General features: G+C 44.7%; 1 protein-coding gene across 2 annotated transcripts in view; it reads left to right on the forward strand.

Moving 5' to 3' along the window:
- Positions 1–10,440: 10,440 nt before the first annotated feature.
- Positions 10,441–13,441, forward strand: part of LOC112080774 (LHFPL tetraspan subfamily member 3 protein-like) — a 58,134-nt gene continuing 55,133 nt past the window's right edge. For both annotated transcript variants that reach the window (XM_024146687.2, XM_024146688.2), the window contains exon 1: positions 10,441–12,130. In XM_024146687.2, coding sequence (XP_024002455.1) covers positions 11,698–12,130 — 433 coding nt within the window. In that variant the 5' untranslated portion in view covers positions 10,441–11,697. The remainder of the gene's footprint in view (positions 12,131–13,441) is intronic.

Raw genomic sequence — 13,441 nt, forward strand, 5'->3', positions numbered from 1 at the left:
ACCTAAGAAACAGAAACAAGATCTCTGGTCTGATGAACAAGATTGAACTCTTTAGACTGAATGCCAAGCGTCACATCTGGAGAAACCTAGCACCATCCGTACGGTGAAGCATGGTGGTGGCAGCATCATGCTGTGGGGATGTTTTCAGCGGCAGGGACTGGGAGACTAGTCAGGATCGAGGTAAAGATGAACGGAGCAAAATACAGAGAGATCCTTGATGAAAACCTGCTCCAGAGTGCTCAGGACCTTAGACTGGGTGAAGGTTCACCTTCCAAATGGACAATGACCTAAGCACACATCCAAGACAATGCAGGAGGGGTTCGGACAGGTCTCTGAATTTCCTTGAGTGTTCCATCCAGAGCCCGGACTTGAACCCGATCTAACATATCTGGAGACCTGAAAATAGCTGTGCAGCGACGCTCCCCATCCAACCTGACAGAGTTTGAGAGGATCTGCAGAGATAATGGAGAAACTCCCAAATACAGGTGTGCCAAGCTTGTAGCGTCATACCCAAGAAGAATCGAGGCTGTAATGGCTGCCAAAAGTGCTTCAACAAAGTACTGAGTAAAGGGTCTGAATACTTATTGAAATGTAATTTTTTTTTATTTATTTATTTTTATATATGTGCCAACATTTATAAAAACCTGCTTGATTTGTCATTATGGGGTATTTTATACATTTTAGAATAAGTGTAACGTAAAAAAATGTGGAAAAAGTCGAAGGTTCTGATACTTTCCGAAGGACTGTAGGGCTATGTGTCAGCAGGCCCAGTTAATCAGGAAACCTTAACACGCAGTCTGCCTCCTCTCTATTCCTCACACACTAGAACCTAACACTTCAATATAGCCTAAATACTTGTCATTTAACTTTTTAAATGTTTTATATTTGTGTGGCGTAAACACAACCAGTCAAGTTTTAATCTGATTAGGGTACCTGTGCATGTTGGTCCACTCCACTCTGATATTATTCCAGCATACAACTGTGTCCCCGGCCACTGATGAATGGAAAGAGACCATCTGTTACAAAACAACAAATAGTTGAATGACCTAAGAAGTTGTCTGGCAAGCCTCTGATACTGAGCACAAAGTAGGGAGGGATATATTTTTCTGTTTGTTGAGATTGACATCCTGTTTTTGATTGTGGTGTTGAAAACGCAAACCATGACGTTGAAGCCCCAAAGTTATGCAGTTATGCTTTGCTTATTGGCACAGAAACCTCTTGGTAGGGCCTGGTTAGTGTCACACTTTTCCACCATCCTAGCAAACACACTTGATTTAAACAAATTGCATGTTTAACTGAAGATCATGATTAGTTGATTATTGGAGTCAGGTGTTTAGCTGGGTCTGGGGAAGAAGTATGACACCAATCAGGCCCCCCCCCCAGCACTCAGTAGTGGACGTACCATTAGGCAGAAGGCAATTGCCTCAGGCCTCACATCACAAGGGGCCTTGTGAACTGGGCATAATTAAAAAAGAGAATAGTAATCCATTTTTATGTTTGTTTTCATTTTAGGAAATGGTAAATGGGTGTGAGGTGACTCTGTTTCCTCAATGCGCCAACACCTCGGATGTCCTTCCTTATCCTATCTATACTGAACAAAAATATTCAAGCAAAATGTAACCGTTTCTGTTCATAAAAGGACATATGTCAATTTAAATAAATTCATTAGGCCCTAATCTAGGGATTTTACATGACTGGCAGGGCCCATGGTGGGGCTGGAGGGCATAGGCCTTCATCAGCTGTCCCGGGTGGCTGGTCTAAGACGATCCGAGGGTGTAGAAACCGGATGTGGAGATATTGGGCTGGTGTGGTTACACGTGGTCTGCAGTTGTGAGGCCGGTTGGACGTACTGCAAATTTCTAAAAATGATGTTGGAGGCGGCTTATGGTAGAGAAATTAACATTCAATTCTCTGGCAACAGCTCTGGTGGACATTCTGCAGTCAGCATGCCAATTGCAACTCCCTCAAAACTTGAGCCACTCGTGGCATGGTGTTGTGTGACAAAACTGCACATTTTAGAGTGGCCTTATATTGTCCCCAGCACAAGGTGAACATGTGTAATGATCATGCTGTTTAGTCACCTTATTGATATGCCACACCTGTCAGGTGGATGGATTTTTGGCAAAGGATAATGCTCACTAACAGGATGTAAACAAATTTGTGCACAACATTTGAGATAAATAAGCTTTTTGTGCAAATAGAACATTTCTGGGATATTTTATTTCAGCTCATGAAACTGGGACCAACACCTTACATGTTCGGTTTATATTTTTGTTCAGTATACAAGACATATTGCCCCCTGTTATGAGCACAGCAGCAGCGGTGGCGATCAGTTCTGCACCGCAGGTAGTCTCCATTTTGGAAAGAGACCGGGGGAGGCGCGCCCGGTGCACTAACCAAAACGCGGCCAGTGCAACTGAATCTGTCTGTGAGGACAATTTCCCCAGACCGAGCCGCGTGAGCAAAACGGTTCCACGATTATTGTATAGGATCCATTTCGACGAACGAACGGCTCGGATCATCTGATTGCAGTGATTTAGGAGGGTTTGTCATCCGGATGCTGTTCCGTAGCCTAGCCTACAGAGGGTAGCTACCAGAGCCAGAGTGGTTTGTGAAGCATCAGTGTGTTTGACGGCTTTTCACGTAGGCTATATGTATCTTTGAAGATAGTGCTGAGAATGTACAGCTCATGGGACAGACAAACACAGAGTTGTTATAGATTGAGAGACGGAACACCGTCAGCGTCTGACACGGTGAGGGTATTGAATCGTGTCTCTCTCTTTTCTCTCATCCTCCTCATCATCCTGCTTCCGGCATCACTGACGGAGGCTGCTGATGCTGCCGTAGTCGTGAAAAAAATCTCTTTAGCAACTACCTGGACTGGGCTGTGCGTTATCTATATCCGCTAGATGCTGTGAATTATCCCAGGATTGTGATTTGGGCTATACAAGAAGGAACGCATCATAGTCATTGCGTTTCGTTTGCTCCGGTTTGACTCCGTCGCTGTCGTAATCATTGCTTAGGAAAGAGCCATAGGCTATTGCAAAACTGCTGTTCTTTTAGCTATTGGAAGGCCTTATTATTTGATATTGATTTGAATCTTAAAATGAGTAAAGGTTATGGGTAATATCGAATAACAATCTGATATTTGCTGTGTTTTTCAAGAGGTATTCCGGAGAATCAAGTGACATGTGCCAGAAGCGATGTCTGACAAACGTTTAGACGGCCATACATAGCCTATGAGAAAGGTGGAAGGGATTATTTCTCATATAGGCTAGTTCAGGAGTCCCACATCTCTAGAGTTATCATTTAGGCTAAATAAAAGCGCAATCTTGCAGATAGCTTTTGCTATTCAGTTTATGCGCCAGCATCGGGGTGCGACGTCATGAGTTGAATATGCTTGCCAGATGTTGCCTTTGATGTGATTCATTCAGTTGCATGGGTACATAGGCTTTGGGTTGCATTTATTCAGCAAACATATCTACTGACTCCTCCATTGCTCACTAATAATTAGTCAGTGCCCCTTTGTCATAGACCTTTTTAATTAGGCTTACCTACTTCATAAGAATACCGGGACTGGATACGACACACAACTGTGCTACAATGATACCCGGATCGCTGCGTCGATGCTCCATCGATGTCTTCTGAACATTAAACTATCCCAGCATAACTATGCCGAACTCCAATCGCATCGACTCCTTGTGGGCCATCTTCACCATCCTGTTTGCCATCTTGAACGTGGTGATTCTCAGCCGCCCTATTGGATCGGGGACGGCGTGGACACCCCACAGGCCGGCTATTGCCTCTTCCACTTCTGCACCGGCGATGGGATCCAAGGGAGCTCGACTGCACAGGGACCTTCACCGAGTTCGCTCAGATCCCTTCCACGCGTTCAAGCCGCGTCGTTCTTCGTCGGGATGTCAATGATGCTGGTGATAGCTTGCATTGCTTCTTTCACTCTCTTCTTCCTGTTCTCCACACCACCGTCTATAAGACTTGCGGCTGGATGCGGGGCCTCGGGTAAGTCAGTGAGTGCCGCTAGGTCAGCTTGTTTTTTGAGTAATGTCTTGGAAGTAGTCCTAAACCTTCCACCTGCAATGTTTGTGTATAGCGTTTTAGGTTAGCTATAGCCTCAAATGAACTGATATATGATGTTTGTTAGCTTATCTGGCCTGGTTAAGTGATCAAAAGTTACACATATGCCTATTATATCAGTGTCTTCCTATGCATGGCTAATCAAGTGTTAGGATTTCAGTGTTCATGTTAAGAAATAAGACTAATGCGGACTGCGTACACTGACACATTTTTGCCCTCATTGTAACAATTCCAATGAATTAGGAAATAGCCTATGTCTATCATCTCGTATGTTTTCTGTTAGGAGGTATTCGGTCCTGCCGCCTGTATGTGGTAGCAGTGGTGCTGAACAAACAGCAATGCTGTTTTAATCCTGTCTGAAAAGAGTGCTGAGAACAGATATGTGATGTGGCACTGTCCATTGTGCTGAAAGGAGAGCTATGTAGATTGGTTAGGTATTGCGATTGGCGCTGTCCATGGTGCTGAAGGACCTGTAGGGTTGTAATGTCTTCTACGTCGGTTGACTCTGACCATGGTGCTAATGGACAGCCATGTATCTGGACAAAAATATAAACGCAAAATGTATAGTGTGGTCCATGTTTCGTGAGCTGAAAAGAAAGTTCCCAGAATTTTTCCATACGCACAAAAAGCTTATTTCTTTACAATTTTGTGCACACATTTTTTACATCCCTGTTAGTGAGCATTTATCCTTTGTCAAGATAACTCCATCCACGGAGGAGTGGCATATCAAGAAGCTGATTAAACAGCATGATCATTACATAGGTGCACTTGTCTGGTGACAATAAAAATGCCACTCTAAAATGTGCAGTTTTGTCACACCAACACATCCACAGGTGTCTCAAGTTTTGAGGAGCCTACATTGGCATGCTGACTGCAGAAATGTCCCCAGAGTGTTGCCAGAGAATTTAATTTTCATTTCTCTACATAAGCCACCTACAATGTTTGTTAGAGAATTTGGCAGTATTCAACCAGCCTCACAACTGCAGACCACGTGTAACCACACCAGCCCAGGAACATCTGGCTTCTTCACCTGCAGGATCGTCTGAGCCAGTCAACCGGACAGCTGATGAAACTGAGGAGTATTTATCTCTGTAATGAAGCCCTTTGTGGTGAAAACTCATTCTGTATGCTGGGCCTGGCTCCAAGTGGTGGTCTATACCCTCTCATGCCCACCCATGGCTGCCGCCCTGCCAGTCATGTGAAATCCATAGATTAGGGCTGGTGAATTTATTTCAATTGACTGATTTCCTTATATGAACTGTAACTCAGTAAAGTCGTTGAAATCATTTTAATTATTGCATGTTGCCGTTTATATTTTTGTCAGTATTGGTTGGTAGCGGTGGTTCTGCAGGAGAAATAGACTGGTTAGAGCTGCTTTGGTGCTGAATGGACAGCTATATGGGTTGCACTGCAGTCATGTTGTTGTCACAGGTGCATGCAGTTCAGAATACACTGAGTATACAAAATGTTAAGTATACCTGCTTTTTCATGACATGAACTGACCAGGTGAATCCAGGTGAAAGTTATGATCCCTTATTGATGTCACTTGTTAAATCCACTTCAATTAGTCTAGATGAGGGGAGGAGACAGGTTAAAGAAGGATTTTTAAGGCTTGAGAAATTGAGACATGGATTGTGTACGGGTGCATGCAGAGGGTGAATGGGCAAGACAAAACATTTAAGTGCCTTTGAACGGGTACGTAGTAGGTGCCAGGTGCATCAGTTTGAGTCAAGAACTGCATGGCTGCTGGTTTCCTGGGCTCTGGTCAAAGTAGTACACTTATAAGAATTAGGGTACATTTGGGACTCAACCTTAGATGTGATTGAACACCATCAACATACAGTATATTTACTTAGTGTTTTTATGCTAATGTGGATAATGCTAATGTGAATAATGTTTAGAACCTTCTAGTTCAAATTTTGTCAAATTCCTGGAATCTTCTTTCCTTCTCTCCAAGCAATCTAAACATGTAAATAAGCATTGCATCAAATGGTTCCTACTCTCTCTATCTCTCTGACGACACACACACACACTGAACACACACCCAAACACAAACACAATCCGAATGAGAAGGTGATTTTTTGGAAGGAATCCAGGTCTATAATGTGTTATCTTGGTCTGAATAAAGGCAGCAATAAGCCACAGTCTTAATGAGGGCACCACTGTGCTCGTGTGCTGCGCAGTTAGAGAGATGAAGAGACGAGGGAAACAAGCAGCCTTTCAAACCAACAGCAGTGTGTGTGTGTGTGTGTGTGTGTGTGTGTGTGTGTGTGTTGTGTGTGTGTGTGTGTGTGTGTGTGTGTGTTGTGTGTGGTGTGTGTGTGTGTGTGTGTGTGTGTGTGTGTGTGTGTGTGTGTGTGTGTGTGTGGTGCGTAACTTCCATTACTTTTTGTTTCGCTCAAGTTAGGTTAGGAAGGCGTCTGCATCTATCTGAGTGCTTGGCTAGGGCAGTGGTGCACAGGTGGTTCACTTAACTTGCATTCCTATGTGACCCTTACCAATATGTTATGTTTTTCTAGCCTCAATTAGAGAGTAATACAAATCAGTACAAGTCAATATAGGACACAACTTTGGAGCATGGAGTCTCTCTTCACACCTTGTAGAGTCCTTGTAGATGTAGATTAAGGCTTGCTGCTGGCAAAAGGGAGAGGGGGGAGGGGGCTGCATCAATATTAGGAAGGTGTTCCTAATGTTTGGTATACTCCGTGTGTGTGAGTGTGTCAGTTAAGTGTGTGAGTGAGCATATATCTATATCTTGGATCTCGGAGGTGCACTTCTCTCTCTCTCTTGGTTTAACCTGGGAAAGAGCTGTGAAAGGCTCATGCAAAACCAAGGAAATAGGTTGCAGCGTTAATGAAAGAGTAAAGACCACCAGGAGACAGAGGATGGAAGTAGGGTAGAGATTCTATTATAGCTACCCAAAATGTCTACCATCCATGTGTGTAGTGCACTCCATGCGTTTCCTCTTTTTCGGTCCCACTCGCCACTACTCCCTTCCAAGGACTAGTCTTGAAAAGCCAACCTAGGCAACTAGGGTCTGGTTTAAATGACAGACTCTTTTGGTATAGAGGAACTACATCACTGCCTACGTCGCTACCTTGAATAAAATGCTAAATAGTAGCTAGCAAGATGGACATCATGGAGGTTCTTTTTAATGAGTGCATTTCGTAAGTGGCTAGTTTGCATCAACTGCTTGACTAAAACTACTGCAAAGGTTTTGCCTGCAACTTTGGTTTCGAATCGCAACGTTCTGGCATGTCTGCCTCGTGATTTGTGGGGAGAGTTATCTGTCCACCCCGGAACACGTTTTTTCCCCTCATCGAGTTGTCAAAAGAGTCCGTAATGAAACTGTTGCCTAGGGTTGGGTTTTCCAGACTGTTCCCTACCCACTCTGGCTATGTTGGCTAGCTAAGTCCATGCGCAGAAACACGTCATCCGATCTAACGGTCGTCTCGGCACCGAACTGTGCAACTCAAGCCGTTGATTGAAAGACACTTCTTCGATATAAAGTTGTTTTGGCTAAAATAAAAACGTTTCAGTCTTGTCACTGCTCTGGCCTCTCCTCCGCTCTGGCTCTCTCCTCGCCTTCTGACCTCTCTCTCTTTTCTCTCTCTGGCTCTTCTTTCTCTCTCTCTCCTGCTCTCCTCAATCGTCTCCTTTCTCTCGTCTCGCTCTCTATGCCTTCTTTCTGCTCTCTCTCTGCTTCCTTTCCTATGCCTCTCCTCTCCTCTGCTTTCTCTTCTGCTCCTCTCTCTGCCTTCCCCTGCCTCTCTCCTCTGCCTCGCTTCGCCCGCCTGTCTCTTCTTTCTGGGATCTCTCTTTCTCTCTTAAGCCCTCTCATCTTCTTAGCCTGCTCTCTTCTCTCTGTCGCTCTGCTTTTCTCTCTCCGTACCTTCTCTCTTCGTCTCTCTCTCTTATGCCTCCTTTCTCATCTGCCTCTCTCTGCCCTTCTCCATCTCGCCCTCTCTCTCTCCTCTGACGCCTGTCTCTACCGCCTTTACCCCCTACCTCCTCTGTCTCTGTCCTCTCCTCTCTGCCACTCGCTTCTCGGTGAAGCATGGTGGTGGCAGCATCATGCTGTGGGGATGTTTTTCAGCGGCAGGGACTGGGAGACTAGTCAGGATCGAGGTAAAGATGAACGGAGCAAAATACAGAGAGATCCTTGATGAAAACCTGCTCCAGAGTGCTCAGGACCTTAGACTGGGGTGAAGGTTCACCTTCCAAATGGACAATGACCCTAAGCACACATCCAAGACAATGCAGGAGGGGCTTCGGGACAGGTCTCTGAATTTCCTTGAGTGTTCCATCCAGAGCCCGGACTTGAACCCGATCTAACATATCTGGAGAGACCTGAAAATAGCTGTGCAGCGACGCTCCCCATCCAACCTGACAGAGTTTGAGAGGATCTGCAGAGAATAATGGGAGAAACTCCCCAAATACAGGTGTGCCAAGCTTGTAGCGTCATACCCAAGAAGAATCGAGGCTGTAATGGCTGCCAAAAGTGCTTCAACAAAGTACTGAGTAAAGGGTCTGAATACTTATTGAAATGTAATTTTTTTTTATTTATTTATTTTTATATATGTGCCAACATTTATAAAAACCTGCTTTGATTTGTCATTATGGGGTATTTTATACATTTTAGAATAAGTGTAACGTAAAAAAATGTGGAAAAAGTCGAAGGTTCTGAATACTTTCCGAAGGCACTGTAGGGCTATGTGCTCAGCAGGCCCAGTTAATCAGGAAACCTTAACACGCAGTCTGCCTCCTCTCTATTCCTCACACACCTAGAACCTAACACTTCAATATAGCCTAAATACTTGTCATTTAACTTTTTAAATGTTTTATATTTTGTGTGGCGTAAACACAACCAGTCAAAGTTTTAATCTGATTAGGGTACCTGTGCATGTTGGTCCACTCCACTCTGATATTATTCCAGCATCCAAACTGTGTCCCCGGCCACTGATGAATGGAAAGAGACATCTGTTACAAAACAACAAATAGTTGAATGACCTTAAGAAGTTGTCTGGCCAAGCCTCTGATACTGAGCACAAAGTAGGGAGGGATATATTTTCTGTTTGTTGAGATTGACATCCTGTTTTTGATTGTGGTGTTGAAAACGCAAACCATGACGTTGAAGCGCCCAAAGTCGGTATGCAGTTATGCTTTGCTTATTGGCACAGAAACCTCTTGGTAGGGGGCCTGGTTAGTGTCACACTTTTCCACCATCCCTAGCAAACACACCTGATTTAAACAAATTGCATGTTTAACTGAAGATCATGATTAGTTGATTATTGGAGTCAGGTGTGTTAGGCTGGGTCTGGGGAAGAGTATGACACCAATCAGGCCCCCCCAGCACTCAGTAGTGGACGTACCATTAGGCAGAAGAGCAATTGCCTCAGGCCTCACATCACAAGGGGCCTTGTGAACTGGGCATAATTTAAAAGAGAATAGTAATCCATTTTTATGTTTGTTTTCATTTAGGAAATGGTAAATGGGTGTGAGGTGACTCTGTTTCCTCAATGGCGCCAACACACTCGGATGTCCTTCCTTATCCCTATATTACTGAACAAAAATATTCAAGCAAAATGTAACCGTTTCTGTTCATAAAAGGACATATGTCAATTTAAATAAATTCATTAGGCTAATCTAGGATTTTACATGACTGGCAGGGCCCATGGTGGGGCTGGAGGGATAGGCCTTCATCAGCTGTCCGGGCTGTCTAAGACGATCCGAGGGTGTAGAAACCGGATGTGGAGATTGGGCTGGTGTGGTTACAGTGGTCTGCGTTGTGAGGCCGGTTGGACGTACTGCCAAATTCTCTAAAATGATGTTGGAGGCGGCTTATGGTAGAGAAATTAACATTCAATTCTCTGGCAACAGCTCTGGTGGACATTCCTGCAGTCAGCATGCCAATTGCAAGCTCCCTTCAAAACTTGAGCCACCTGTGGCATGGTGTTGTGTGACAAAACTGCACATTTTAGAGTGGCCTTATATTGTCCCCAGCACAAGGTGTACATGTGTAATGATCATGCTGTTTAGTCACCTTATTGATATGCCACACCTGTCAGGTGGATGGATTATCTTGGCAAAGGATAAATGCTCACTAACAGGGATGTAAACAAATTTGTGCACAACATTTGAGATAAATAAGCTTTTTGTGCAAATAGAACATTTCTGGGATATTTTATTTCAGCTCATGAAACATGGGACCAACACCTTACATGTTGCGTTTATATTTTTGTTCAGTATACAAGACATATTGCCCCCCTGTTATGAGCACAGCAGCAGCGGTGGCGATCAGTTCTGCACCGCAGGTAGTCTACCATTTTGGAAAGAGACCGGGGGAGGCGCGCCGCGTGCACTAACCAAACCGGGCCAGTGCAACTGAATCTGTCTGTGAGGGACAATTTCCCCCAGACCGAGCCGCGTGAGCAAAACGGTTCCACGATTATTGTATAGGATCCATTTCGACGAACGAACGGCTCGGATCATCTGATTGCAGTGATTTAGGAGGGTTTGTCATCCGGATGCTGTTCCGTAGCCTAGCCTACAGAGGGTAGCCTACCAGAGCCAGAGTGGGTTGTGAAGCATCAGTGTGTTTGACGGCTTTTCACGTAGGCTATATGTATCTTTGAAGATAGTGCTGAGAATGTAACAGCTCATGGGACAGACAAACACAGAGTTGTTATAGATTGAGAGAACGGAACACCGTCAGCGCTGACACGGTGAGGGTATTGAATCGTGTCTCTCTCTTTTCTCTCATCCTCCTCATCATCCTGCTTCCGGCATCACTGACGGAGGCTGCTGATGCTGCCGTAGCTCGTGAAAAAAATCTCTGTAGCAACTACCTGGACTGGGCTGTGCGTTATCTATATCCCGCTAGATGCTGTGAATTATCCCGCAGGATTGTGATTTGGGCTATACAAGAAGGAACGCATCATAGTCATTGCGTTTCGTTTGCTCCGGTTTGACTCCGTCGCTGTCGTAATCATTGCTTAGGAAAGAGCCATAGGCTATTGCAAAAACTGCTGTTCTTTTAGCTATTGGAAGGCCTTATTATTTGATATTGATTTGAATCTTAAAATGAGTAAAGTGTTATGGGTAATATCCGAATAACAATCTGATATTTGCTGTGTTTTTCAAGGAGGTATTCCGGAGACATACAAGTGACATGTGCCAGAAGCGATGTCTGACAAACGGTTAGACGGCCATACATAGCCTATGAGAAAGGTGGAAGGGAATTATTTCTCATATAGGCTAGTTCAGGAGTCGCCACATTCTCAGAGTTATCATTTAGGCTAAATAAAAGCGCAATCTTGCAGATTAGCTTTTGGCTATTCAGTTTATGCGCCAGCATCGGGGTGCGACGTCATGAGTTGAATATGCTTGCCAGATGTTGCCTTTGATGTGATTCATTCAATCTAGGCTAGGCCTACTGTTGGGTGCTTTTTACAGCAGAAATAACTACTGACTCCTGCATTTCTCAACTAATTAATTAGTCAGTCCCCCCCCCCCTCCCCGTTGCTTGACTACCTAATTTAATAAGCATATCTAGGCTACTTCATAATACCCGGACTGGGATACAACACAAACTGTGCTACAATGATACCCGGATCGGCCGCGTCGATGCTCCCATCCATGTCGTCGGATGACATTAAACTATACCAGCATAACTATGTCCGGAACTCCAATGCCATCGGACTCCTGTGGGCCATCTTCACCATCCTGTTTGCCATCTTGAACGTGGTGATCTTCAGCCAGCCCTATTGGATCGGGGACGGCGTGGACACCCCACAGGCCGGCTATTTCGGCCTCTTCCACTTCTGCACCGGCGATGGGATCCAGAGGGAGCTCGACTGCACAGGGACCTTCACCGAGTTCGCTCAGATCCCTTCCACCGCGTTCAAGGCCGCGTCGTTCTTCGTCGGGATGTCAATGATGCTGGTGATAGCTTGCATTGCTTCTTTCACTCTCTTCTTCCTGTTCTCCACCACCACCGTCTATAAGATCTGCGGCTGGATGCAGGGGGCCTCGGGTAAGTCAGTGAGTGCCGCTAGGTCAGCTTGTTTTTTGAGTAATGTCTTGGAAGTAGTCCTAAACCTTCCACCTGCAATGTTTGTGTATAGCGTTTTAGGTTAGCTATATGCCTACAAATGAACTGAATATGATGTATTGTTAGCTTATCTGGCCTGGTTAAGTGATCAAAAGTTAACACATATGCCTATTATATCAGTGTCTTCCTATGCATGGAGCTAATCAAGTGTTAGGATTTCAGGTTTCATGTTAAGAAATAGACTAATGCGGACTGCCTGTACACTGACACATTTTTGGCCCTACATTGTAACAATTCCAATGAATTAGGAAATAGCCCTATGTCTATCCATCTCGTATGTTTTCTGGTTAGGAGGGTATTCGGTCCTGCCGCCTGTATGGTGGTAGGCAGGTGGTGCTGAACAAACAGCAATGCTGTTTTAATCCTGTCTGAAAAGAGTGCTGAGAACAGATATGTGATGTGGCACTGTCCATTGTGCTGAAAGGAGAGCTATGTAGATTGGTTAGGTATTGCGATTGGCGCTGTCCATGGTGCTGAAGGGACCTGTAGGGGTTGTAATGCTGTACTTACGTCGGTTGACTCTGACCATGGTGCTGAATGGACAGCCATGTATACTGGACAAAAATATAAACGCAAAATGTATAGTGTTGGTCCCATGTTTCGTGAGCTGAAAAGAAAGTTCCCAGAATTTTTCCATACGCACAAAAAGCTTATTTCTTTACAATTTTGTGCACACATTTGTTTACATCCCTGTTAGTGAGCATTTATCCTTTGTCAAGATAATCCATCCACCGGAGGAGTGGCATATCAAGAAGCTGATTAAACAGCATGATCATTACATAGGTGCACCTTGTGCTGGTGACAATAAAAATGCCACTCTAAAATGTGCAGTTTTGTCACACAACACCATGCCACAGGTGTCTCAAGTTTTGAGGGAGCCTACAATTGGCATGCTGACTGCAGAAATGTCCACCAGAGCTGTTGCCAGAGAATTTAATTTTCATTTCTCTACCATAAGCCACCTACAATGTTGTTTTAGAGAATTTGGCAGTACATTCAACCAGCCTCACAACTGCAGACCACGTGTAACCACACCAGCCCAGGAACATCTGGCTTCTTCACCTGCAGGATCGTCTGAGACCAGTCAACCGGACAGCTGATGAAACTGAGGAGTATTTATCTCTGTAATGAAGCCCTTTTGTGGTGAAAACTCATTCTGATTGGCTGGGCCTGGCTCCCAAGTTGGTGGGTCTATACCCTCTCATGCCCACCCATGGCTGCGCCCCTGCCCAG

Source organism: Salvelinus sp. IW2-2015, unplaced genomic scaffold (assembly GCF_002910315.2).
Source record: "Salvelinus sp. IW2-2015 unplaced genomic scaffold, ASM291031v2 Un_scaffold16488, whole genome shotgun sequence".
In the NCBI taxonomy this organism is placed as follows: domain Eukaryota; kingdom Metazoa; phylum Chordata; class Actinopteri; order Salmoniformes; family Salmonidae; genus Salvelinus; species Salvelinus sp. IW2-2015.